We start from the raw sequence: 24,338 nt of genomic DNA on the forward strand, positions 1-24,338 counted from the left end.
ATTTTCAAAGGTAGCACCATAAGATCTTCAAAAGTGAAAATCCAGAACTCCAGAAGTGAAATGTTTGCATTTACACTCACTGCCATGTTGTTTTTGCTTTCATTATATTTGCAGGGAGACGATAAAAGCCCTTCCTGTGTTTCCCTCCAGACCTAATTAGACGCTTTTTGTGCATTTATAACCTAATGTTGGGAGAGAAAAAGAGAGCAAAACTCTCAAAGACTAGAGAAAGTAGAAAACAAACAAAAATTTGAATTTCCAGGTGTCTAAAATGTAAAATTTTACATTTAGGTGTGATTAGGTGTGACTCAAATAAGACATTGGAAAATACCTTCTTCTTCAAAGTATAGATTTTTATTTTACTTTGTTGGGGCAAACAAAACAATATTAAATATAATTCCAAATAAATATTTACAGACTTAAATCATTCTCGCATTATCTCAGGCTTGTGTAATCTGTAATTTCCTTCATTCATTCACTCATTCATTAATTTTCTTCATGAAGCAGTGGCTGTGGGGAGAAAGCAGATCAGGATTAAGACAAAATGTTGGATTAAATTACATCTTTTTTTAATACATCTCTTTAAATGCACTGAAAGTCTCACCGTGTACACCGTACTCTGCTGCCGAGAGTCTGGATGCTGCCACTGCTGGTTGGACAAAATCTTCAGGACAATTAAACCAAAAGCCACAATGAGAACGCCTAATGAGTTTGCATACAAAGCCTCAGGTGGGGAACTCGAGTATGGAAGACTTCCGTTGGTGTTTCCTTTACTGTGGGAAGAGAGATCGGAGAATCATTAAGTGTGAAGCTGGAAATTGAAGGTGTGACGTTGAACGTTGTCAGGTGATAATGCCCCACGAGATGGCCGTCAGTTAGAGGAAGAAAGAAATCAGAATCCCATCTTCCCATCAAGTTTTGGGAGATTCAGTGGTACTAAATTTTGCCTCTTGTTTTCACCTTAGGGGGCGCCACAGAGCCCTTGAGCAACACAGCCAGACCTCCATGCAAAGTTTCAAGAGTTTTTATGCACGTTAACCTCCTTAAAAATGACCCCAAAGCCACAGATAGTATCATAATCTGAAGGATAACAATAGTCAATCAGTGTTTCGTCTTCACTTACAGAGAAAAGAAGAGTTTCTCGTTGATTCCAGAGATGCAGGCAGCGATGCTGAGCAGCATTATGATTCCACCCATCCACACGTGGGCGGGTTTCAGGAGTTTGCGTAGCGACACGGGGGAGCAGGGCAGGAGGAAGCCGGCCACACCCACCACCCACTAGACGGACAAAAGAAACGGACATCCAAGAAAAGGCTGAACATCTCTGCTCTCTGCATTTCATTGATAAGGAATAAGTGATTCCATTTAGTACACATGTATACCTGTGTGGCGAAAAGCGCGGTGGCAGCAATGCCGATCCAGCTGTGAAGGGAGTAGAGGTTGGGAATACGTTTGGCGTTGTGGAAGTCAAACACGGCAGAGAGTCCAAGGATTGACAGGATCAAGGCGGCGAGCATCAGCACGGCGTGGAGGATCTTCCAGGGAAGTTTATTCTCACCCCAGGTCAGAGGGATGCGGTACAACACAGCACCTGCAGGGGGAGGTGCAACAAGAAAGTTGAAATTATTTAGTGTTGCAGTGAAGTCGGATTTTCGAAGTTCCTCGTAAGAAAATTTGAATGGAACGTCCACTTTTAAAGGCCCATTTATACTCAATTTTCGTCTGTTTTATGTCCATCCCAAATGTTATCGCTATTACACAATACTTCCTCTAGAGGGCAGTGCCGAGTGCCAAGATGCAAAATTCAACAATAATCAGATAAACAAACAACAAACAGACAGAAACACAAGTGGATTTCACAGCAGTGGAATGAAAGACCACTGAACGTCGTCCCATTAATGGAGAATATTTACTCTTTTGCTGTCGTCGATGTTGACGAACAATATTTCCATCGTGACTTTTGACAACGTGTTTCGCCGGATAGCCCCTCGAATTAAACATGCTGTTTCAGTTGGTTGTAAAATCAATTTATATGCAGCAATTTCAGAAAAATTTAAAATAATGATACATTTAAGAGTGTAAAATTAACTTCTATACTTCTTGGCCATACAGTCAGGCCTGTATAGTATCCCAGGAAGCTGTATATTCTATGCACAACTTTTAATGACAGTAATCTGATGCATAATGATGACAGTGCCCTGCATATTTGAAGTGGGTTGACTTGAAAGGTGAATTGGTGCATTTAAAATGTTAACAAATACCGTCTCCTTAGAATAAAGTGAACTAATCCCAGCGTACCCATCACAACCATCTAAAAGAGAGAACTAGATACTTCCTACTGGCTGTTCATCTCTTGCTCTTCACCAACCATGGACATAATAAACTATAAAGTCGTCTGCATAGAGTTACACAACTACGCTTTTAAATGTAGTTTCATAATTATCTACACACACTATGTCACCGCAAAGAAAGCAAACTAAATGGTTTTTAACCACGCCATTAAAGAAGGAAGTCAATTCTAGACGTGTATTATATTATTATAGGGTCACGTGTGGTGTAATTATCGCCTGTGTGCAGACACACACGTGTGTGTTTTATTACTCTGGTTGGTTTGACCTGTCCAGGTTGAAAGTGGATGGAATTTATGATGTCACAAAACTCTACACAACAGTAACAATGATGACAGATCAGCAATGAGTCCGAACTGCTACAACCAGTTTCACGAAATCACCAAGAGACTCACGATTGCATTTTCTCAGGAAACGCAGAAAGCACATGTTCTCGTTCACAACAGACATTTAAATGATGCCAAATCTCGGCTGGATTACTGTAATTCTCTATGTCTGTCCAACAACTGCAGCTAGTCCAGAACGCAGCCCGCCGCTTCCCCTTTTGACAGGAAAAGAGACCACATCACACCTGTGTTGCTTCTCCCTCCACTGGTTTCCCATTTTGTTTTAGGATTGATTTTAAAATGTAATTGTTGGTTTTTAAAGCTTGTAATCGTATCTCTCTGAACTGCTTCTTCTTCTTCTTCTTCTTCTTCTTCTTCTTCTTCTTCTTCTTCACACCCCATCCTTTTAGATGTGCCAAAATCCCGATAAATCCCGGGTAATTGGGTGCCTCCAATTCAGCAGTCAAGCTGTGGACATACAAAGCTGGGACGGGCCTCTTTGGAGCCTGTGAGCCACTGAGCGGTGTGTTTTCTCTGTGCAGCTTGGGAAACTGTGTGTTTTCTCCACTCAACCTTTTTCTTACTCTTACGTGTGATACTTTATCCAGTGGAGAGAAAACAGGGTGTATTTTCACTTGGTTTGATCTGGCTGTTTAAGTTAATGTTGTCTTTCCCTCTGTTGTGAGCCGGTCAGCTACTTTTGGCGCTAATTCATTGTAAATAAACTGATTGCCTCTGCCTTTCTTCTTTTAAAAATATTCCGAGGTTAGTTATACGTTGTTACTCCCCTCATCCCCTGGACTTCACGGGGACGTCACAACTTTTAAAAGACCCACCTCTTCACCTTGGCTTTCACTTCAGGAGAAGAAGCGTCAAACCCTGCACACTTCTACCAAGTATCATTGGTAGAAGTCATTTTTAAAACGGCAATGTAACCAAATCCAAGCCACGCAGGAGTGAACAAATGCAACAATTCTGCCTTTCTTTCACCTCTGGAGTCAGATATCATAATAACATAATAGGAAATTAATCTGTCTGTCTGTCAACTCCTTACCAGCTAAGCTAACGAGGCCGATTTTCTGTCTCAGTCTGTTCCTGACCATAAATAATACATTATAAAACTGAAGTTGTGGGCCGTATAAAATCCGACCGCGGGCCGAACTTTGGACATGTCTGACATGGATTTTTACCATTTTATTATTTCATTTTTTCTTTATTGATTTTATACCTTGTTGCTGTGCCTTTAACTGTTTAAAGCACATTGTTTTTAAATGTGCTGTAGAAATAACGTTGACTTGACAACATAATCAATGAGGGGTTTTGAGGATGAAGGTTCACATACAGGACATAGAACTGATCTAGAACCACATACTAAAGTCACATCAACATAAAAAACAAAAACAAACCAGTTTTATCCAGTTTTATCTTTCTAAAAAGGCTCTGACCTCCTGGTGTTTGAGCTTATTTTGCATGAAACAAGTAACAAATCACTGAGGTGTGACACACACACACGTGACACCTCCAAGAAAAGCTGCAGTGTGTAATTATGTCACTTATAACACTGTCAGAGGGAAGAACAGAAGTGAGAAACAGAAATGAAACTCTGCGACTTTAAAGTATCTATGGTTACCGGTCCGATAAAGTGAGTTTACACCTTTTAAACTTGGATTTTACTAAGTATTAAGTAATAATAAAAAAAAAAAAAAAAAAAAGAGTCACTTACCCATGCCGTACACCACCACCAGGCCTGTGACCATCAGGACCGGGTGCCAGTTGAACTGCAGGGCGGAGCCGTCCCAGGCGAAGCCGCCGCGCCACTGGCTGTTCCACACACACACGCACGCCACGCAGGCCACGCCCAGGCCCAGACACAGCAGGTAGCACATGTAGAAGACGACGATGGACCTCATCGTGGGGATGATTTCAAGCTAAAAAACAAACATGAAATCAGAACAAAAATAAATAAATAAACAATCAAACAAACAAACAAACAAACAAACAAACAAAGAGAGCAGGGAAGTGTAGAGTGATATGTTGACGAACAGCAAGCACCGGATGCTACTATTTAGATTTTACCATTTTATTATTTTATGTTTTTACTTTTTATGTTTTTACTGATTTTATGCTTTTATGTCGCAGTGCCTTTAAAAGCACTTTGGTTGTTTTTAAATGCGCTCTTGACTTGACATGGTTCCTACAGCTTAAAACTGACCTTTCTCAGTGGGTAAGTTTTGTTTTTGTGTGTCTGTGGAGACATTCACATGCTGCAAACACCGTGAGGAAAGGTGGAACCACAACAAGCGAGACTAACAACAGTTACACACTGGAGTTTTAAGGTTTTAAAGTGAGATTCAAGACTATGACACCAGGTTCACACTGGACACGCATCTAGCTCACGTGTGTGTGTGTGTTCACAACGGCTGAAATTCACCCGTTTATATCCCAATTTATCTCTTACATGATCCGTATTACATGCTTAAAATACAGTAATTACCTTCCATGTCTTTGTCTTTTTTTAAATGTTACACGAAGGATAGATTTACATGTGGTAGAAACAATGTCATTATTATTATAAATATGTTCAAATTCTGCAATAACACAAATAAATAGGCTTAAAATGAAAGAAGAAGTGTTCAAAATAGAATGTTGTCAATTTCCATGGATTCAATAAAATAAATATGTTGCCAACAGCAACTTATGATGATATCCAAAATCTAAGAAGACATCTTATCTCATGTCATGATATAGATATAATTATGAATACATTGTCAGTTGTAAGTCAACATCACCATCAACCGTGTGAACAATGTGGAACGTAGTGTCTATCTCAGAGGGGTTAGGGATTCATTTGACCTTATGATCGTCTTGAAGATTAGAGCATAACAAAAATAGAATTTGGCAGTTTTTCCATTTCTTGCCGCACATGTGGATCCACCATTGTGTCACATTTGAGTCACAAAATACACCGTGACTTGAACACATTTCCTGTTTTCTGGTTTCTGCCATGCGGAAAAATCTTGGTTTTCCGTGTCATCCATTCATCTCGTAAGACTGTTACAACAGACTGTTGGTTCCACTATAATCAGTGAGTTGTATATATATATCTCTTTAAAAAAAGGAACCAGTTACAACATCAGAAAGAAATCATAACATCCCAATCCTACTTCCCATAATTTAACATTTTTAAAGACTTTTGAGGATTATTTATGTCATTTTTTTTTTTTAGATGAATGATTTTAAGAATGCACCCACCAGGCAAAAGGAACTTTTAAACAGTTTAACACATTCATCATTAACTCATGATTACTTTTTAAGGTGAATCAGTTTAATATAATGTAAATAAGTCTAGTTCTATCGAGGAGCAAAGAGTACAAGTACAAAGTAAGTCAAAGCTATTGATTGTTCGTTAAAAAAAGCATTATGATGAATGAGTAGACAAAGTTTTGTTGTATAGTGTCAATAACAATACACATCTTATCCTAATTTTAGGACTGCAATGATTTATCAACTATTTATCAGTTACTAAATGAATCATGAACTATGCTGATAATTAATAAATCGCTCTTTTGCTTCATATAGTGAAGAAATCATTAAAAGAAATTCACATTTTTGGTTTTTAGAAAAAACAAAACATTTTTTTTATGGTTTGGGAAACACAGATCAACATTTTCTGACGTAAAAGTGATTTCTGAAAATAATGACAATAATCAGCCCTACGTATTATTAAGGTTTGGTTTAAGGGTCGTCAGAAACAAGCAGAATGGTGTGAGACACCTTACCTCGAGCACGGCAGCTGTAAAAGTAAGAACACTTCCTTACTCTGCAGACCTCAGCTGCTCACCATGCACATGTCACTGATTTACCTCATGACTCTCTTTCTCTTTCGACCATGAGCCCACACACACACACACACACACACACACACACACACACACACACACAACCACACACACACACACACACACACACACACACACACACACACACACACACACACACACACACACACACACACACACACACACACACACACACACACACACACACACACACACACACACACACACTCAGTCACTCAGTCACTGCTCACTCTCACTCTCACTCTCACTTCGTGATTCTCCTCCACTTCTGCTGAAGTCTCACTTCCACATTGGGCAGCAGTAGCAAGGTGTGTGAGCGGGAGGAGGCAGTGTTGTGGTGATGGTGGTGGGGAGGAGGAGGAGAAGGAGGAGAAGGAGGAGGGAACCTCCTGCTGCATCTGCTGCCTGCAAATAAGCAAATGTAATGTTTCAGAACATATTTAACTGTTAAATTCTCTTCATATCTTGTGACAGAGTCAAGGCTTCTTTGAACTCTGTCCAGACTCTACTCATAAAGAAATAAACACACACACCTTTTTTAATTTTTTTTATTTGACCCACTTATGCCTATATGTACAAATATTTGTTTAAAATACATTAATCGTAGGGCTGCAATGATTCATCGATAACTATTTTGATAATTAACTGGTTTAAGTGTTCCCTTTCAATAATTAAAACAAGTTATCCAATTTCTCAGCTTCTTAAATGTGAATATTTTCTGGTTTCTTTGATCCAGAAATCATTAAAACTGAATAAAACAACATGTTCTGACATAACGAAGCATTTCCGATCAATGACGCAGACTATGTATGTAAGTGAGTGAGTTCACTTTCCTATACAGTCTCATCGTGAATCGGCACAATTTCAAACAATGACTTTGAAAGACCCCGTCACTGGCAGAACAAAACACACAAACCGATACGAGTCTAACTGGTTAACACGCTCATTAGGACATACATGTCACATGTTTAAGAAGCATAAGGTCACACCACAAACCATGAACAGCCAAAAACACTTATTTCTTTTTTTTTACTCATGTCATATGTGAGAAACAGTATGTAAGGGAGCTTAAATCTAACTTTATATGTATGTGTGTGAGCTTAAATTGCTTGTTTTATTCAATGATGACTTGTACAGTCTGTCACAGTTGCATAATGAACACAATTTGAACACTTCTCATAATAATATTTGTGTAGAACCTCTACAAATGTGTTTTGGTTTTTTTTTCTGAATTGTTAGAAACCAATAATCACATTTCAGATGAAAATAATGATATTTAGGTTAGTTTTTACTGCTGTAAAAAATCACAAACTGGTCGAACTCGATCCAAACTGTCTGTAAAAGTGAAATGAAGCCACAATACATGATACATTTTAAAAGACTAATTTGCCAACATGCTTATTATAACACAAATTTCACATGTTTAAGTAGCACAAAGTCGTGGATTTCATTTAAAAACTCACTATTTTCCATCTTTAGGTTGATCCAATTGAAAATAAACAGCCTCAATGTACAAAAATATAACATTTTTACCTTCATTTTAAGGTATTTGAGGTCCCTTTTAGAAAAAGATTGGTGGCTACACAGTCTTTATGAACAGACATGGGACAAATTTGACCACAAAAAGCCCGTGTAATATAAAATGGTGGCACCTTCACAAAACAATAAATACAATTACCAAAATAATGTTATTCAAGGTATTTTGCCACTACTATCAAACAGCCGAATAGTGCATAATGGTTAAGCGAACTTAAAACCAAACTTTGACCCAGAAACCACAACGCAGTATTTGTTTGTTCAAGAAGCGTGACCTTAAACTGCCTGTTTTTTCATTGAAGACTCGTATAGTCCGTCGTCCTTCACCGTGAAGCGCTCAAACACGTCGTTTCTCGCTGGTCACACAGACTGTTCGTTTTTTTCATAATAAACGACTATATTCGAACACTTCTCATAAAAAACAGAATGATATAAATAACTTTAAACCACCACCTCTGTGCTCCCGCCGCCGTCAGCATCAGCCACAACAACACACTTGAGTCTTATCTACCTGAGCTAACATGCTCTTTAAAGACGTATATGTCGCTTTTTTAAGGGACGTAAAGTCGTATAACTTGTTTAAAATCACTCCACATAAAAACGCCGGAAGACGTTTGACATGTAGAGGAAAAAAAACGTATTTTACGGGGAGAAGACACTCAAACCAGGAAGAAAACTTTTCAATCTTACCTATAACCCACTTCCTTGTTGACAGCGCAAGGCCTTGTGGGAGATGTAGTTCTTCCCCGTCACCTGCGTGTTTCAGCCTCAGGTGACGGGTTATTATTAACGCTATATCTGATTACATGCGTCTGTAAATATGTAATCTGTGTAATGTGATATTACTGCTGCTACTTTCTCCAGCATTCGTGATAAATGTTGAATACACCTGAAAAAATAAGCTATTTTTAAAAAAAATGAATGATGTAAAATTCAGCTGTGTATTTCTGAATCAATATTATTTTTTTCATTAAAAAAAAATCCTGCGCTCATCTCTGAATTACTGAGATATTTTCATGTCTTTTTTCAAATGAATAAGAGAATTATTTTCATGAAAATCTAATTTTCTGCGCTGTTTTTCCCCCGATTCACTAAATAAAACAAGAACATCTTTTATTCCCCTCTTGTTAGACATGTCCTGCTTCTTTAGTTTAATCCAGTTTTGATTTGTTTAAGGTCTGACACACTTGAGGTTTCTCACTTAGTCAGATTTGACCTTTAATGAATGTGTCATGTGTACCTTATAAAGTGGCCCCTTAGTGTTTTCGAGGAAAATAAACCAGAGAGAGGAAGAGGAAGAGGAAGAGCAGAAATCTGTTGTGTTTCAGCTCCACCTAGAGGCAGCTGTGGTCACTGTCTCTTCAGGACGATTTTAAAGGACACATGAAATTAATATGTGTCGATATTGTAAGATATGTGCTGTTATTAAGAGATATTTACAAGGGGTAGGATTAAAAAAAAGTGTATATAAGTCCTAGTTTTTTAATATTTAGTGTATATTATATATTTGCTGCGACTTATTTCTTGCAATATTATGAATATATTTTCTTCCAATTTACATATGTTTTGTTGTAATATTTCAAAAAAATCTTTCATATTGTGACTTTTTTCCTGGTAATCTTACAACTTTCTTTATTATGACTTTATTTTCTTTCTATTTCTATGAAGCTCAAATATGTTTTTCTTCAGTTTGGCTCTAATACTCCAAACATCATACACAAGGGCAGTTATAATAAAAAAAAAATAATACAATAATAATAATAATAATAATAATTATTATTATTATTATTATTATACTGAGGGAATCCCACTGAAAGTGACATTTAGACATTTATTATTAAAGCTGCTGCAGAGAGTGAGTGGAATGAACCATTCAGCCCCGCAGACTCAAACTGACTGTGATGTCACACTGATCTACTGCCGCTCGGAATAAAGGGGGCCGACGTTGTGCCTCACCTTTTTTTTCCCCCTGAGAAAGTAATCCCGGATTCTGTCACTGTGACCTATTCTACCTTTGTACCATTCATTTTCCTCAGCAGAGTCTTTTACGTGAGTGTAAGAAATCCAGGCCCCAGAACCTCCTCATTTACAACAAAGCAGGCAGAATATTTCACACTTCCTCCTCCTACAGCTTCATATTCTAGATCTGGAACTTAGGTGAAAAAAAGTCAAATTAAATGGCTTTTTTTATGCCCTCCTTCACAAACGCTGATGAACAGAGCTCTTGGCGTGTGAAGCTGTTTCATGTCCTTCGCACTCAAGTGATCATCATCGCCGCTTTCATCAAAATCAGCCCCCATTCACTGGAAATTACACATAAAAAAAGTACCCAGCATGCTTTTGGAGGAGCACTCGCGAGGGGGAAATGCAGCACGGGCAACCATTTTGAAGGAGAGCGTGGTTTCATCATTATTGTGGCTCAGCGTGGAGGTACAATGGCGACGCAGATGAGGTTTTCACGCTGAAAACCAGCAGATTAAAAAGTTACGCTATTGTGCGGGATGGGAACCGACGTATGAGTGCTTTAAACCCAGCCCCCGTGAATCCCCAACCATTGTGTCCGAGACAGAATGTTTTTTATGCAAAGATAAAAGAGCAGTTGTAGGTTTTTTTGTTCCTTTTCTCAGTGAATATGGATAAAACAACGGTCCTGTGTTTCCATTAAATCAGAACCAAGGTGACTCTCCAGATACTGCCTTGTTTTCTTATTTGATCTTGTAATATTGAGACTTTTTTATCGTAATATTATGTCTTTATTTTCCATCAATTTGCAACTTTTTAATTAGAATATTATGACTTTATTTTCTAACTACTTGTGACTTTTTTTAACGTAATATAAATTCTTTATTGTCTTTGTATTTGCAACTTTTTAATTGTAATATTATGACTCTAGTGTCTTACTACTCGCAACTTTTTAATCATAATGTTATGTCTTTATTTTCAGACTATTTTCTTATTATTTCTTGTAAAAAGATGACATTATTTTCTATTTGCAACTTTTTAATTGTAATATTGTTTTGTTTTTTACCAACAATCACAAGTAACTACTGTTAAATAGAATTGAATTGAATTGAATTGAATTGAATTGAATTGAATTGAATTGAATTGAATTGAATAGAAGTTGTCAATGCAATTAAACAAACAAAAAGCAAATGAATAAATAAATTGGTTAAAGTAGAGATAAATAAAAGCAAAGTTGCAGCCTTCTGTTAAAAGGCTAAAGATTAACAAATAAATAAATCAGTCAAAAAAACTGAGATGACATACAGCAGCTTTAGACTAATGAACACGTGAGCGACTTCTCTTCACCTGCGGTTTTTGCAGTTTCATTTTTGTCCTTCGTTCCCTCGTTCAACGTGTTCTGCTCACATTACACTGATAAATGTTGATGGGATTTACAGCGTCCATCAGTTCAGACAGCAGCCGTACAGCACGTGTGTCAGAGCCGCAGCGGTTAATGGAGGTGTCACAGTACACGTTCGGCTAAATGATACGTCGGCCTCTCTGACTCCCATGCATGAGGCGACCAACGCTCGCTGGAGACTTTATTAAATATTCTGTCGCAGCCACTCGCTAAATTACCACTCAGGAAATGTGACACGAGTGCTCAGTCGCTGCTTTGTGCTTTTGTCACATGAAACACCAGAGTGAGAAAAGTACAAAATATGTGTTTCAGCAAAGCCTCTTTTATGACTTTGGAAAAATACAAGTTAGTGAAGGGAAAAATGAACAATCTCTGTTCACAATGTGGTTGTGAAATCAAAATGAGGTGATTACCTAACCGCTACTCTGCAAGATCAACAAATGATTTGCAGAGTGGGATCTCTGGTGGATTATTCTCATTAGATGTCATTGGATTTGCTACAAACTTTGTCCACCTACAATTGACTTGTTTGAATAGCAGTAGCAGACAGCTAGTTTTATTAGCTTTCATCTACCAGGCCTGCCTGCTAGCCTCCAGCCATCGGCCTTGCCTGCTAGCCTCCAGCTATCGGCCTTACCTGCTAGCCTCCAGCCATCGGCCATGCCTGCTAGCCTCCAGCTATCGGCCTTACCTGCTAGCCTCCAGCCATCGGCCTTGCCTGCTAGCCTCCAGCTATCGGCCTTACCTTCTAGCCTCCAGCTATCGGCCTTACCTGCTAGCCTCCAGCCATCGCTTTGCCTGCTAGCCTCCAGCTATCGGCCTTACCTGCTAGCCTCCAGCTATCGGCCTTACTTGCTAGCCTCCAGCCATCGGCCTTGCATGCTAGCCTTAACCAATGGCTTACTTGCTAGCTTCCAGCCACCAGCCTTGCCTGTTAGCCTCCATTCATTGTCCTTGCCTGCTAGCCTCAACCATTGGCATGCCAGCCTCCAGCCATCGGCCCTGCCTGCTAGCCTCAACCATCGGTTTACTTGCTAGCCTCCAGCCACCGGCCTAGCCTCAACCAAACAATCAGTAGCTATCTTGAAGCTGGTATTGCTTTTCCTACTCTGCAAAGTTAGCAGAGTTGTTTTTTTTTTTTTTAGTTTTAAGTTTTTTTAAAGGCTACAAAAAGCATGGCTAATGTGCCAACACACTTTGCAAGTGTTAGTATACAAATTCCAATAGTACAATGCTAGTTAAATGTAGTAAATGCTAGCAAAAAACTAAGCTAATTGGTCTATATAAGGTCGATGGGAAAGCCAGTTTTCTTTCCAGCTAACAAGCAAAAGCAGTGTACTATTGTTTTTAAACGTATTGTTTTGCTAAACGTTGCTAAAACTTTACCACTCCACATTGGTCAAGTCTTCTTGTTCTCTCTCTCTTGCTGATTTCTTGTTTTACTCAAACATTTATATTATACCAAAAAAGAAAATAAAAAGGTTATTATGGAAAAATCGTTCAATAAGCACAAAAGTACCCAGCTCTACACCCAGGACCAGTGGCAGGAAAGACACAGTCATCGTTGGAAAAACATGCACATGTGGCCTTGGTGATCCCTTTATAGCAGCCCCTCACAACACCTCAGGGATGAAGTCAAACAGTTTTCCGACAGAAAAGCATCCAGCCATCAACCTTGGAAAGTTTGGAGGAGTACAGTGTCTGTGGGCTCAGCGGGGGGGGGGGGGGGAACAACACATCCCCCTGCTGTGCCACGGTCACAACATGTAGCAGCTGCTGTCAGAGGCGAACGTGGCCCCGGCACCGAGCAGAGCTTTCCTTTTGTTGTGGCACCGACAGTGTTGCTCTGTGCCGATCTTATGGCCCATTGAGCTCCCGCCGGTAAATGGCAGTGTGGTCGCCATGAGACAAATCCAGGCACACATCTCAGGTCCAGCAGGAGTTGGAAAGCGATGAAGAACATGTCCTGGATGTCACAAAAACCATGTCAACAGAAGCTCCATTTCGGGTTCCCAGAGCGTGACACATCCTCCGATCCCTGCTGAGAAGTTTGACTTTCAATAAAAGTCCAAAATACATCTAAAAATTCAAATTTAATGGACACATTGACATACATTGATGAATGCTCACTGCTTTCGGCAGTGCTGTCGCTAAATACACCAGAATCCTCGGATAAATATTGAGATTTTAGACATTTCCTTTGCTAAATATTGGAGATTAACGTATGTTTTTAAGGATTTTTTAAAGTCTTCTTAACTGATCTACAGCTCAAGATACCTTATTTTTGAGTTATCTTAAGTAAAACCCTGGACATAAACAAAAGGGTGTGGTCCAGTTATCTAACGATGCCACATGTACACTCTGACACAAGTAAAAACACCTCACACACTTTCTTAAGGCAGTTTGTGTTTATTGTTTTTTTTCCAAGGCATGACATGTTGTGATTCTCTTGTAAAAAAAACAACAGGTGAATACATTCAAACATTAGATGGAAAAAAAACAGGCAGACAAACCGGTGTATGAAAAAGGACTGAAAAATAAAAATTAAAAAAGCTGTTTAAATGTAACAGTGTAACAAAGAGTTTCTATAAAAGCAGATCATTAACCGAGACATGGTTAAGGCACATTTCTTCATGAGCAGGGAATTTAGGGGAGGAGTGTATACATTTTTCTTCTTCACTTCCAGTGTGTGTCTGACATTTAATAAGATTTATCGGGAGAAATTGAATCGCTTTAAAAACATAAAACGAATCGCTTTATTTCGCAGCCTGAGAATTAACCTTTTAAATGTATTTCTGGCGTTACTTAGAGCCGCCCAGTGAAATGGACGTCGCCTCCCAGTTTGATTAGTGAAGCCGATGGCGTAGGACTGAGGGTAGCAGGTAGCCACCAGGGGGCGACTCCATCGCGTTCCAAAAAACTCTGTTCGAATTTAAGTCTATGGGAAAAATGAGCATCAACTTTTCCAATTGATTTACAATGCCGGTAAAATATTTTCCTGCAGTTCAATGGTCTCAATCGGTAGTTTGAGCTCATCTACCGCTTTATCCTCTGCCAGAGGGTCGCGGGGGGTGCTGTGCCAATCTCACAGACAGAGACAAACAACCATTCACTCTCACACTCACTCCTATGGTCAATTTAGAGTGTCCAATTTACCTAATCCCCACATTGCATGTTTTTGGACTGTGGGAGGAAGCCGGAGAACCCGGAGAACCCGGAGAGAACCCACGCACACACGGGGAGAACAGGCAAACTCCATGCAGAAAGGCCCTTGTTCCAACCGGGTCTTGTCGCTGCAAGGCGAGAGTGCTAACCACTACACCACCGTGTGGCCCATAAGCACAAAGTCATTTTAGTAAATTATGTTTATTCCCATTTAGACGTAAACAAAAACACGGAGGAGTGAGTGAAAGAGCTGCCGCCTTTCATTACAATCTGCAGTCTCACCACTGGAGGCCGCCAAATCTTACACACTGGACATTTAAGATTTAAAGAATTCCTGGGCAAATCCATCCAAGGAACATATTTGTTTTTTTTGGGTCAACAGAGAGCCTTAAAAGTCGAGCCTAACAACGATAATAAAACACTGTAAATCACATAGTCAGGCAGACAACATTCTAACATATATTAGATGGTTTCCCATAATAAATACAAGTAATCACTTAAAAGTGATCACAAGGCATTTAAAAAACTGAAAATACTGTTTCAAGTGTTCTGTCGCTCAATCAGTGCAATTGCAGACATTCATACCTGAGGAACATTTGAAAATTTCACTAAATGCAAAATTAAATAAAATGTCTTAAAGTGTACCATCAGATACACACACAGAACATGTTATTTTAAATTAAATAATTTTACCATCAGCTCCTACAAGAGAGCCGAAGAGAATAAATTACTTTCACACAGACCAAAAAAGACTAAGCATTTATTTTGGCGTGTATTTGAAGATCCTGCTGTTAATCATGAGAACTAAGTAGCACTGAAAGGGCAGAACTAACATAAAATACTTCATTACTTGACATCAAGCATGTTTTTTTTTGACTGCAAAACAACAATTTGATTTGTAGCCTTGTTTGCAGCTTTGTCGCCAAATAAAGGGACAAAGCTTTGAAACACTATGACTGAAGTGAGGTATCGCTACAGCTTAACCTTCAACTCAAGTTTTTTTTTTTTTTTCAGAGCCTGAACACGTCGTAAAATCGAGGTGTACGTCTGCATCTTTGGACCAAGCACAAGTGGTATGAATGAAACTCATTTCCTTGTGATGGCAACTGTTTTAGGCAGAGTAGTGTGTAACTACCAGCCAAAGAACACTGTGGGTGCAATGCTGATCCAACAAATTATGGATTGTGCAGAGGCAACAAGAACCTCACAGTACACTTCTTTTTTTTGTTTGTTTTTGAGGGCTCTAGAGAAGAAGAGCACCTCGTTAACACTCGCATACATAGAGGTTATCGCCGAGAGCTTTCCCTACGATGACCTCCGCCGTCCGCCGCTGATTCAGATTGAGCAGAGCTTTCAGCAGGGAGTTTAAGCTGGCGTCCCTGCCCTCCCGCTCTATCCAAATCTTCAGCAGCTCGTTGATCCGGTCTTCGTAGGGAAGGTGGTCTTTGCTATTGATGACGTTGTCGATGACGTTGTCGGTGACGCCGAGCTGACGGAAGAATCTCTTGTGGAATTTGAAGTGGACCTCCTCAAAGTACTCGAAGCACTTCCTCAGAGACTCCTCGCCTGCGGATGAAAACACGAGTCAAATGAAAACCAGGGGCGGCAACGACATCTCGCCAACGTTTGGATCCTTGAAGGTCAATTCATGTCAAAAAAAACCTCCAACATTGACCAAATCATGACATCACAGATTACCGAGAGGGTCAGGACCAAACCTTGTGTGTGATTTTATTCTCAGAAACTTAATCAATTCATTTTAACAGTTATTCTTTATCAGATTTGGCTAAACACATGTGGGTCCCCCCCCCCCAACAAACACATTAATTGTCAGTCATCAGCTTCCCAAAAAGAGACAATTCTGTTAAGCAGTTGAACAGGTGTACCTAATAAAGTGACTGTATGTAAAAAAAATCTGGCTTTCAAACTGCAACTTGGTTGGAATAAGTTGGCATTTATACATTTATAAATATAGGGAATAAACGTTACCGTTCACTGGAACAAGTTTGGGGAAGTCCTCGTCTTTCTATGTGGGGAAGAAAACAAGAAAAGAGAGACGGTCAATAACTAAAGCAGCTGCTTTAAGAAAAACAACGGGCAGATGATTTCACAGGATTAAGTCATGTGCTTCAGGTTTGAATGGAAACAACGCAGAGGAATTGATGTTAATCTTTAACTAACAGGTGCAACAGAGAGAACACGCCACTCGTGACACAGCAGACAAGCAGCGAGACGGAGGACAGCGTGTTTCAGATGTGAAGTCAACTCCGAGAACGTGACTTTAAAAAAAACCCCCAAAACTACTGGTTTTTTTACAGGATTTTTATGGGAATCGATTAAAAACAATAAATAAAAGAGTAAAAGGTGTGACCTCACAGTGAAGATAGTGACCACCGGGTTTGGGCAATAATGCAGAGGACCACTCTCTCCCTTTTTGTTTTTGTCCCAGTACATGTGGCCATTTGTGCGGCGGGTGTCCACACGACGAAATCTTCATTTTCCTCCTCTGCATTTTGAGCAGAGCCTGGACTCTTCCGGAGAATCTCAATGCTGGCTAAAGCATACAGCTGGACACTTTCACCGTGACTTTGTATGTAAATTGGTGAAGGAGGGACATGCCGATGTTCTGTTGGAACATGCAGGAGCAGAGAGGGTTAACTGTTGAATCGCAAGCCCATAAAATCTATAAATAAACTTTCTCAGGGGTAATTAAAAAACAACGACAGGCCATAAACAATAGACCCTGCCCCTGTCAATCATTGTCACCTTCTTATTTAATGTTATTTAACGTGGCGCTCTCTCTGAACTCTGGGCCATTTTATAGTTAGACAGACAGAATACGCTCAGGTGGCTGAGCAATAGTAAAATCTAGATACTGTCACTGCTGAATACCTTTACTAAATAAAGAATTAAGCAAGAACAAAGGTATGGAAAGTAGGAGAGTCAAACCAGAGGATCCAGACAGACGAGTTTTGATTAATCAATAGAAACAAACATGCAGTGAAGCAGGTGAGAAGCAAGGAAGCAAGGAAGCAAGGATGGAGAAGAGCTGCTGCTGCTGCTGCTCTCACCCTCCTGTTGGGCAGTGGCACAGGAACCGCGAGGCTGCATTGCGGGGGGTTGTAGGCGGAGCAGGGCAGGCCGGTTAGACTGCGCTGGGAGTTACTGGCTGAGCTGCTGAGGCTTTCACACAGCACTTTACGTTCCTCCTCCGTACCAGCCTGAGGAACGGTTCTCACCAGTTGTTGCCAGTTTGGCCTTCGGGTTTCTTCGTTGAGACATTTGTCCGTGACATGCTGGAGGCAGAAAGAAAAATAACAAAACTCGTCTGCATGTTGGATAAAAATACATATCCAATAAACATGAGAAAATGTAACCTCGTTTTCACATGTGATTAAAAGACAGAACAATACTCACCTGTCCGGTTTTCGTGTCATCAGATGAATTTCTCTCTGGGTCTGAGGAAACGAGGAGAGCAGAGGATTATGCAACTGTAAAGGAATTCCCCTCAGTCACACGAGTTGGACTTCTGAGCAAATCAAAACTTAAAAACAAAGGCCAGGAATATGCTCTCTGTGGACTACAGTGACATCATCAGTCCGAACACTTTGCGTCATATCGGCCATGTGCAGACCAGTTTATCGGCTCTCTGTGCCCAGAAAACTACAGCAACTACGCAGCCTTTTAAAAAGAAGGCACGGAGCACACGCGCAATGACACTTTATTAAGACAATAATTAACAAACCGGTCTAATCACCGTTTCATTTGACCTTTAATTCAAAGCCTTACATGCCAGCAACTCTGACGGCCCCTTGCTCCTGCATCGTGTCACATAAGGTGAAGCTTTTGCTCACATTTAATCGTCACGTTGCCTGAACGTGACTGAACTGACCACATTTCAAGATGATAGCCGTGAAGCTCGAGGAGAAGTTTGTTCAAACACAACATATGCAAAATGACCAAAATGGCCGCCTTCCTGTTGGGTTTGGAACATGGGTCCAAGAGACTTTTTGGTAGTTCTTATCCTGATTGACAAGTGTGCTGAAATTCACATGTTGAGTGTAGAGGAGCAACTTAAAGATGCATTCAAGAAACCTCATAAATGTCTGGAAAAATTAAATGCAATAACAGTTGCACCACAAATAAGTTTTTTTTTTTAAATAAATGTAATCACTGATAAAAATGCCTGTTCTGTATCCTTTTAAAAAAACATAACTAGTTACAGTAACTGATCAACTTTTTAATAATCAAGCTAATGATTGAATACTCACACCCATCCATTTTTTTTGTGTCTATTAAAGCTATTTAAATAAATAAAAAAAAAACAGCCGCTGCCTCTCACGCTACGTCCAGTCGTTGGACATTTTATACACATACACACAAACCCATAAAACTCCAACTTTGTTACCACTTACCAGTCGTTTGCCTTTTCTTCCACCACCACAAAAACCCACATCCCATGATGAGGATCCCAGAACCGATCAATGAAAGAGTCACAATCAGTGTCGTTTTTTCTAAGAGATAAAAAAAAGAAAGCAAACATTAGTACAACATATGGAGTCATGTAAGAAAAATCTAACTGGAAAAAGGGGAATAAATGAATCTTTGTATCTTTTAAGACTTTATATCTACTTGTTGAATCAACTCATGCTTCAGTTGGACTTATTTGATCATTTTGTGAACGTGCTGCAGCTCACAAATAGCAAGTTTATTTACTCGTGAATAGTTTACGATTATTGGAAGCTTAATGACAAAACTGAAAATGAAAAACCTTCACATCTGTTCATTTTCTCACGACATTTGCGGCCCACCTGCAGTACCTTCACAGCCCACCAGGCCACTAGGGTAACAGCAATTTTAATAACCGTTTCTGTAGCAATAATATCACCATCTGACTCCATGAGCTTAATATCAGTTCAGTGAAGGCAGTTCCACCGAGTTCTGTACCTGAGCCAGGGTCAGACTTGGGCGGGACTTTCTTGCACTCCGTGTTGGTGGTGGCCGTGCAGTTCCTCACAACCTCCTCATCCTTTCCACACCTAGTTCAGAGGCAGACAAAATAAAAAAGGTTTGAAGACATGAAAGGAAATTCGGTTGAAGAGGTGTGTCTGGAAATCAGTTTCTCCCATCTGTACAAACTGTGGCTACATCCAAACTTTATATTGCTTTCAGATCCACGTTTAAATCCAAAATAATCTGCATCCATATTAAACTCAACTTAAAAACCTTTATCTCTGGAGCCATTTGACTATTGACGACGGGTGGTTAATCCAATCTGAGATTAACCACCAGAGTTTCCAAAGTTCTTTATTTTTCATTCTTTATTTGTATAGCACACAGCATCACATCAAGGCAGAAACCTTTACAATGTTATAGAGAGAAGAGAAACCCAACAGTTCACACAACGAGCACCAGGCATCAGTGGAGAGAGGGAAAAAAAAACCCAAAAACCCAAAAACCCTCGACAAAACCCGCCTCGGCCGGTTGTGGTGAAAGGGCAAATGGGGGACAGAAGGGAGAGAGACCAGGAGCAGATTACACAACAGTTATACAAGTGAAACTGAAAGTTTATCATTCACAGCTGATGGCAAGTTGTGGCAGATAAAAACCTGTTCGAAACAAGATCACGCAGAGAGCGCAGACCTCTACCAGGACTTTGTGATATCGTCAGATAGATTTTTACCAAAATTTAAATGGGAAAATACTTGTATGATCACGAACCCATGACTATAAATTCAGATTGATCCATCAAAAACTGTAGACAGGAAATTGTTAACAGAAGGACAAACTCCATGAAAACAGAGTCTACTTTGCTGCAGTAACTAAAATGTAATCCTGGAGTTTCCAAAGAAAAACAAAGCCAGCAACCTTTTCAAAATAATCTTCATTTTTTGTGATCTTAATCCCTGAGGTAATGGCACAATTTATGACCCAGGGCTTTACCCTTCCACACCGCACAATACTGTACCATGATGGAAACACAGCATATGTGAAACAGATCAAAGCGTTTGATTTCCACACACTCACCTTTTACATTTCTTGCACACTTCACAGGCTTCGTCCGGGGAACAAAACCGTCCAGATTTGCACTGACATTCCGCATCTAGAGTGGTGGTGCACGGCTTCACAAGCTCCTCATCTGAGACAGTGAGAACGAGATCTTGTTAAGTCCGAGTTTACGCTCGCGAAACACAACACTGAATAGGTTGGATATTGATTCTCACGATGGTGCAACGCGGTATTTGGGTATTTACCTGAGCGACACCGTTTGCATTCCCTACACCGATTCAGTTCATTGCCGTGTTCGGTGAATGTTAACCCGTCGTCACACGCCTCACATTTCCCCATCTCCCCAGATCTGGTGCAGTGTGCCGTCATGTGTGTTCCTAATAGAACAGACAAAAAAAAATTAAAGAAAGAAGAAGCCGGCTCCATGACTCCTTTAGTCAAATTCTGATTCAATCTGATGACAAATTGGCTACATTCAGGTTACCAGCTATGTTGTTTTGACACAAAAAACATTCCACATGCAGCAACAAATGTCATATTTGTGAAACTGTGTTTTGAAAAATGGAAGCAATTGCAACAAATTTGCAGAGGGAGATTTCACCCGAAAGGGGGCAAGCCTCTTGAATTTACCGAGTGGCCCCTACAGGTTGACGGCGCCAATGTTTAGCACCTGGATTACGGGGCTCTGACTTTGTATTTTTTTATGCCAATTGTGTCACTTTAGCTTAGTAATGCGGATGTAGCCATTGTTTTCTTCCATGCAGCTTACCAGCTGGACAGAGCACACAGCAGAGGTTGTTATGCGAGTACTCGAGCTCGTATCTGCAATGGACATCTCGCCGAGTCCTGTTGCCCACAGAGTCCACGCCAGGCAGCGGCAATGACCTCGCGCATAAGACGGCCCAGCACGCCAAAAACAAAAACTAACACAAGAAAACACATTAGAACAATGCTCAGTTTCATTGACATCGTAATGACACAAAACACCTGGAGTTCTGGGTTTCATTGTCAAAATATTTGCAGTTTTACGTAACTTTAGACATCAGATACATTGAAAACAAGACCTGTCCTTACTTGGCTTGTAATGATTTGTGATTGTGGGAAAATGGAAAAAGCTACAATGTCCAAAAAACAACATTATCTATCAACTGATCAAGCAGGTAATGCACATAATTTATCACATACATAACTTTTTTTGGGGCTCCACTCTTCACTAAAAAAAAAAAAATAAATCATAGCTTTATGAAGCTTTTTGGACCATGTTGGATGCATATATGCCATTTAGGGCTGTAACAATTCATTCATTCATTCTCAAATCACTCAACCATTAAAAGCAAATGTTGTGATTTCAGCTTCAAACTATTTTGTGGCTTCTTTTTTTCCCCTCATTGAGTACAAATGGTTTTCCCACCATTTTATGGCCAGTGATCAACAATGAAAATCATTTATTTGATATTGCAAAACTTCAACAGTCATAATTCCTCCGCAAACACACAACTACCGCTCATCGGAAATGACTTGTTTGCTTTGAAGACTTGACACATGAAGTGGGGGGAAAATAAAAATATGAGTCATGCGTCTCAAAAGCTTCCTTAAGCAATATGAACGATGACGCAATGTCACATGACCACATCAGACCAACTAAATACATTTTCATTCAGCCACATTAGAATCAAGGTGGGGGTGAAAGCATGTGTGGAACAACTGGCAAGAGTTCATCCAGGAATGCTTAAACAAACAAACCAACGCCCTGATTGAGATTCATTTACTGTCACCTGGAGAGGGAGAGTCTTAAACAATGGAGTCACAGGTTGAGTGGAACACAACAACGTTGTGCCAAAATGCCCAAATAGAGTCAACACCTGGTCAGGTTTAGGAAAATAACCAAATAAGGGTGTGAGGACACATGACACTCATAATGCCCCTTACACTAACATTAAAAAAAACAAAACAACAACAAAAAAAAAAAAACACACATACCTCTACTTTTAATTAACAAATAAAATGGCATTGAAAAAAATAATAATTTGTTTTTGCTTCTGGACAAGTTTATTAGACATTCAAGTGAACAAATCATACAGATCCTCATTGCAAAACTAAACAATTTAACATTGAATAACACCACAGACGTAGTAAAACAGCTATATTAATGCATTAAAGAGCTCAAGCAAACCTTTGGGAGACACACTTTTAATTCGGCTTGCATTAAATCCAATAAACTGCATTTTATTCAGGTAAAAACAAACAAACTCTCTGTAGTTGTTTGCCGCCACCTTCACTCCTGCATTATAAAGTAAATAAACTAATGCCCTGCCTCAACGATAACATTCGTTTCATTATTAAATAAAACTGCGCAAAAGTAAAGTAGTGAAGAAGTTTGTTAGACTTTGGAAATCAACACGATTTCATTATAATTAAATTAAAATGATTTTGAGGACGTAAATACATAAGACAGCACTAGACAAACATTAACAATACACCGTCTGAATCTTTAATGGATACGCTTTAATTCGGCGTGAATTTCATTCAACAAACAGCACTTCATTCCGGTAAAAACAAACATTGTGTAGTACTTGTACGCCGACTCCTCAGCTACTGCACTGTTTTGGTGCATCACTACCTCGCCGAATTACAGCCCACTATCTACATATCAATAACACATAGTTTACTCCCAGGTCTAACATTATGTACAGATACAGACTTCAACAATTGCTTAAATTGACATAATTTCGAAGGAGGTATCGTGTGGAGTTGCAAATAGGAAGCCGGTGTCCAGAGTTTGAGAACGTTAGTGAACATTTTTGAATAGTTCATCGTTAATTTGCCGCGAATGGTGAACTTTAGGTGCTTCAATGTGGTATTTAGACGATGGAAGATTCCAGAAAATCTGTGTGTGTGTGTGTGTGTTACTTTTCTCGAGGCGACGGGGAATTTCACACCTGGGCTCAAGCAGCGTGACGCCATTCACTTACACGTGAATGGAAGAAAGCAAAAAAGACGTCCACGTAGAAACGTCAACAGATACATACGCTAGTTTTAATCATTATTGTAACGTTATCATGGCAGACGTTTAGAAATAACTTACAATGGACAATCAGGAAAAACAGAATAACCAACTGTAGAGTAAAAATAAACTTAAAACGTTCATATTCAAAGCTTACCTTTAAGAATGTTGTCATCATTTGTTATAAATATATAATCGGAAAAGTTGCTTTAAATCCACCAATTGACAACTCTGTGAGACACGTCTTCTTCTGACATTCAAATACGCAGGTGTCAAAACCCAATATATAGCTTGGAGGCGGAGCCAGTTCACGTCAGTGTCATCAGCCCTGCGTGGACCAATCTGATTATTTGCCCCGCCCACAGCCGGAAATGGTAAGGTAAACTCAGTCATTATGAGTAATAGAAACATAAAATGTTTGTACAAGAAGTGAAAACTTACGAAAGCTGAATGAAGAAAGACACCTAAAAGATAAATATTTTAACATTTTCTAAAAATTTGGCAAAATAAAACTCCCTCCACTGGTGTTAAAGTAACAGTTCAGACTTTTTTAAAGTGAGGTTGTGCGAGGCAGTGACAATATCAACACACTTACGTTTATACGCATGTTAAAAGTCCAAGTTTAGTTACTAAGACAATCATTTTCTCTTTTCTTAATGTCATGTAGTCCGACTAAAATGGAGCTAGTCTTAGTCGGACTAACATACCTGGATAATGCGATTTATA

The 24,338-nt window shown here is 39.6% G+C and overlaps 2 protein-coding genes across 6 annotated transcripts; both read right to left on the reverse strand.

Moving 5' to 3' along the window:
• Positions 1-332: 332 nt before the first annotated feature.
• Positions 333-8,865, reverse strand: LOC131463458 (lysosomal membrane ascorbate-dependent ferrireductase CYB561A3). 4 transcript variants are annotated; one of them, XM_058635175.1, is made up of 7 exons: positions 8,761-8,865; positions 6,777-6,939; positions 4,398-4,602; positions 1,383-1,591; positions 1,124-1,278; positions 605-773; positions 333-510 (listed from the first exon to the last, which is right to left on the reverse strand). In XM_058635175.1, exons 2-7 carry the CDS (start codon positions 6,930-6,932, stop codon positions 487-489), a joined length of 918 nt encoding a protein of 305 aa, XP_058491158.1. In that variant the 5' UTR covers positions 6,933-6,939; positions 8,761-8,865; the 3' UTR covers positions 333-486. The 4 variants fall into 4 exon arrangements, with proteins under 4 accessions (XP_058491158.1, XP_058491156.1, XP_058491160.1 ...); XM_058635173.1 differs by lacking the exon at positions 8,761-8,865 and adding an exon at positions 8,524-8,741; XM_058635177.1 differs by lacking the exon at positions 8,761-8,865 and adding an exon at positions 8,582-8,740.
• Positions 8,866-13,823: 4,958 nt separating this feature from the next.
• Positions 13,824-23,901, reverse strand: hdr (hematopoietic death receptor). Of its 2 annotated transcripts, none has more exons than XM_058637068.1 (10): positions 23,770-23,901; positions 21,378-21,531; positions 20,854-20,985; positions 20,627-20,738; positions 19,547-19,638; positions 19,015-19,113; positions 18,017-18,057; positions 17,839-17,895; positions 16,589-16,625; positions 13,824-16,165 (listed from the first exon to the last, which is right to left on the reverse strand). In XM_058637068.1, exons 1-10 carry the CDS (start codon positions 23,788-23,790, stop codon positions 15,864-15,866), a joined length of 1,047 nt encoding a protein of 348 aa, XP_058493051.1. In that variant the 5' UTR covers positions 23,791-23,901; the 3' UTR covers positions 13,824-15,863. The 2 variants fall into 2 exon arrangements, with proteins under 2 accessions (XP_058493051.1, XP_058493050.1); XM_058637067.1 differs by having other exon boundaries at positions 17,671-17,895.
• Between the last annotated feature and the right edge of the window lie 437 nt (positions 23,902-24,338).

The sequence above is a fragment of the Solea solea genome, chromosome 8 (assembly GCF_958295425.1).
Source record: "Solea solea chromosome 8, fSolSol10.1, whole genome shotgun sequence".
In the NCBI taxonomy this organism is placed as follows: domain Eukaryota; kingdom Metazoa; phylum Chordata; class Actinopteri; order Pleuronectiformes; family Soleidae; genus Solea; species Solea solea.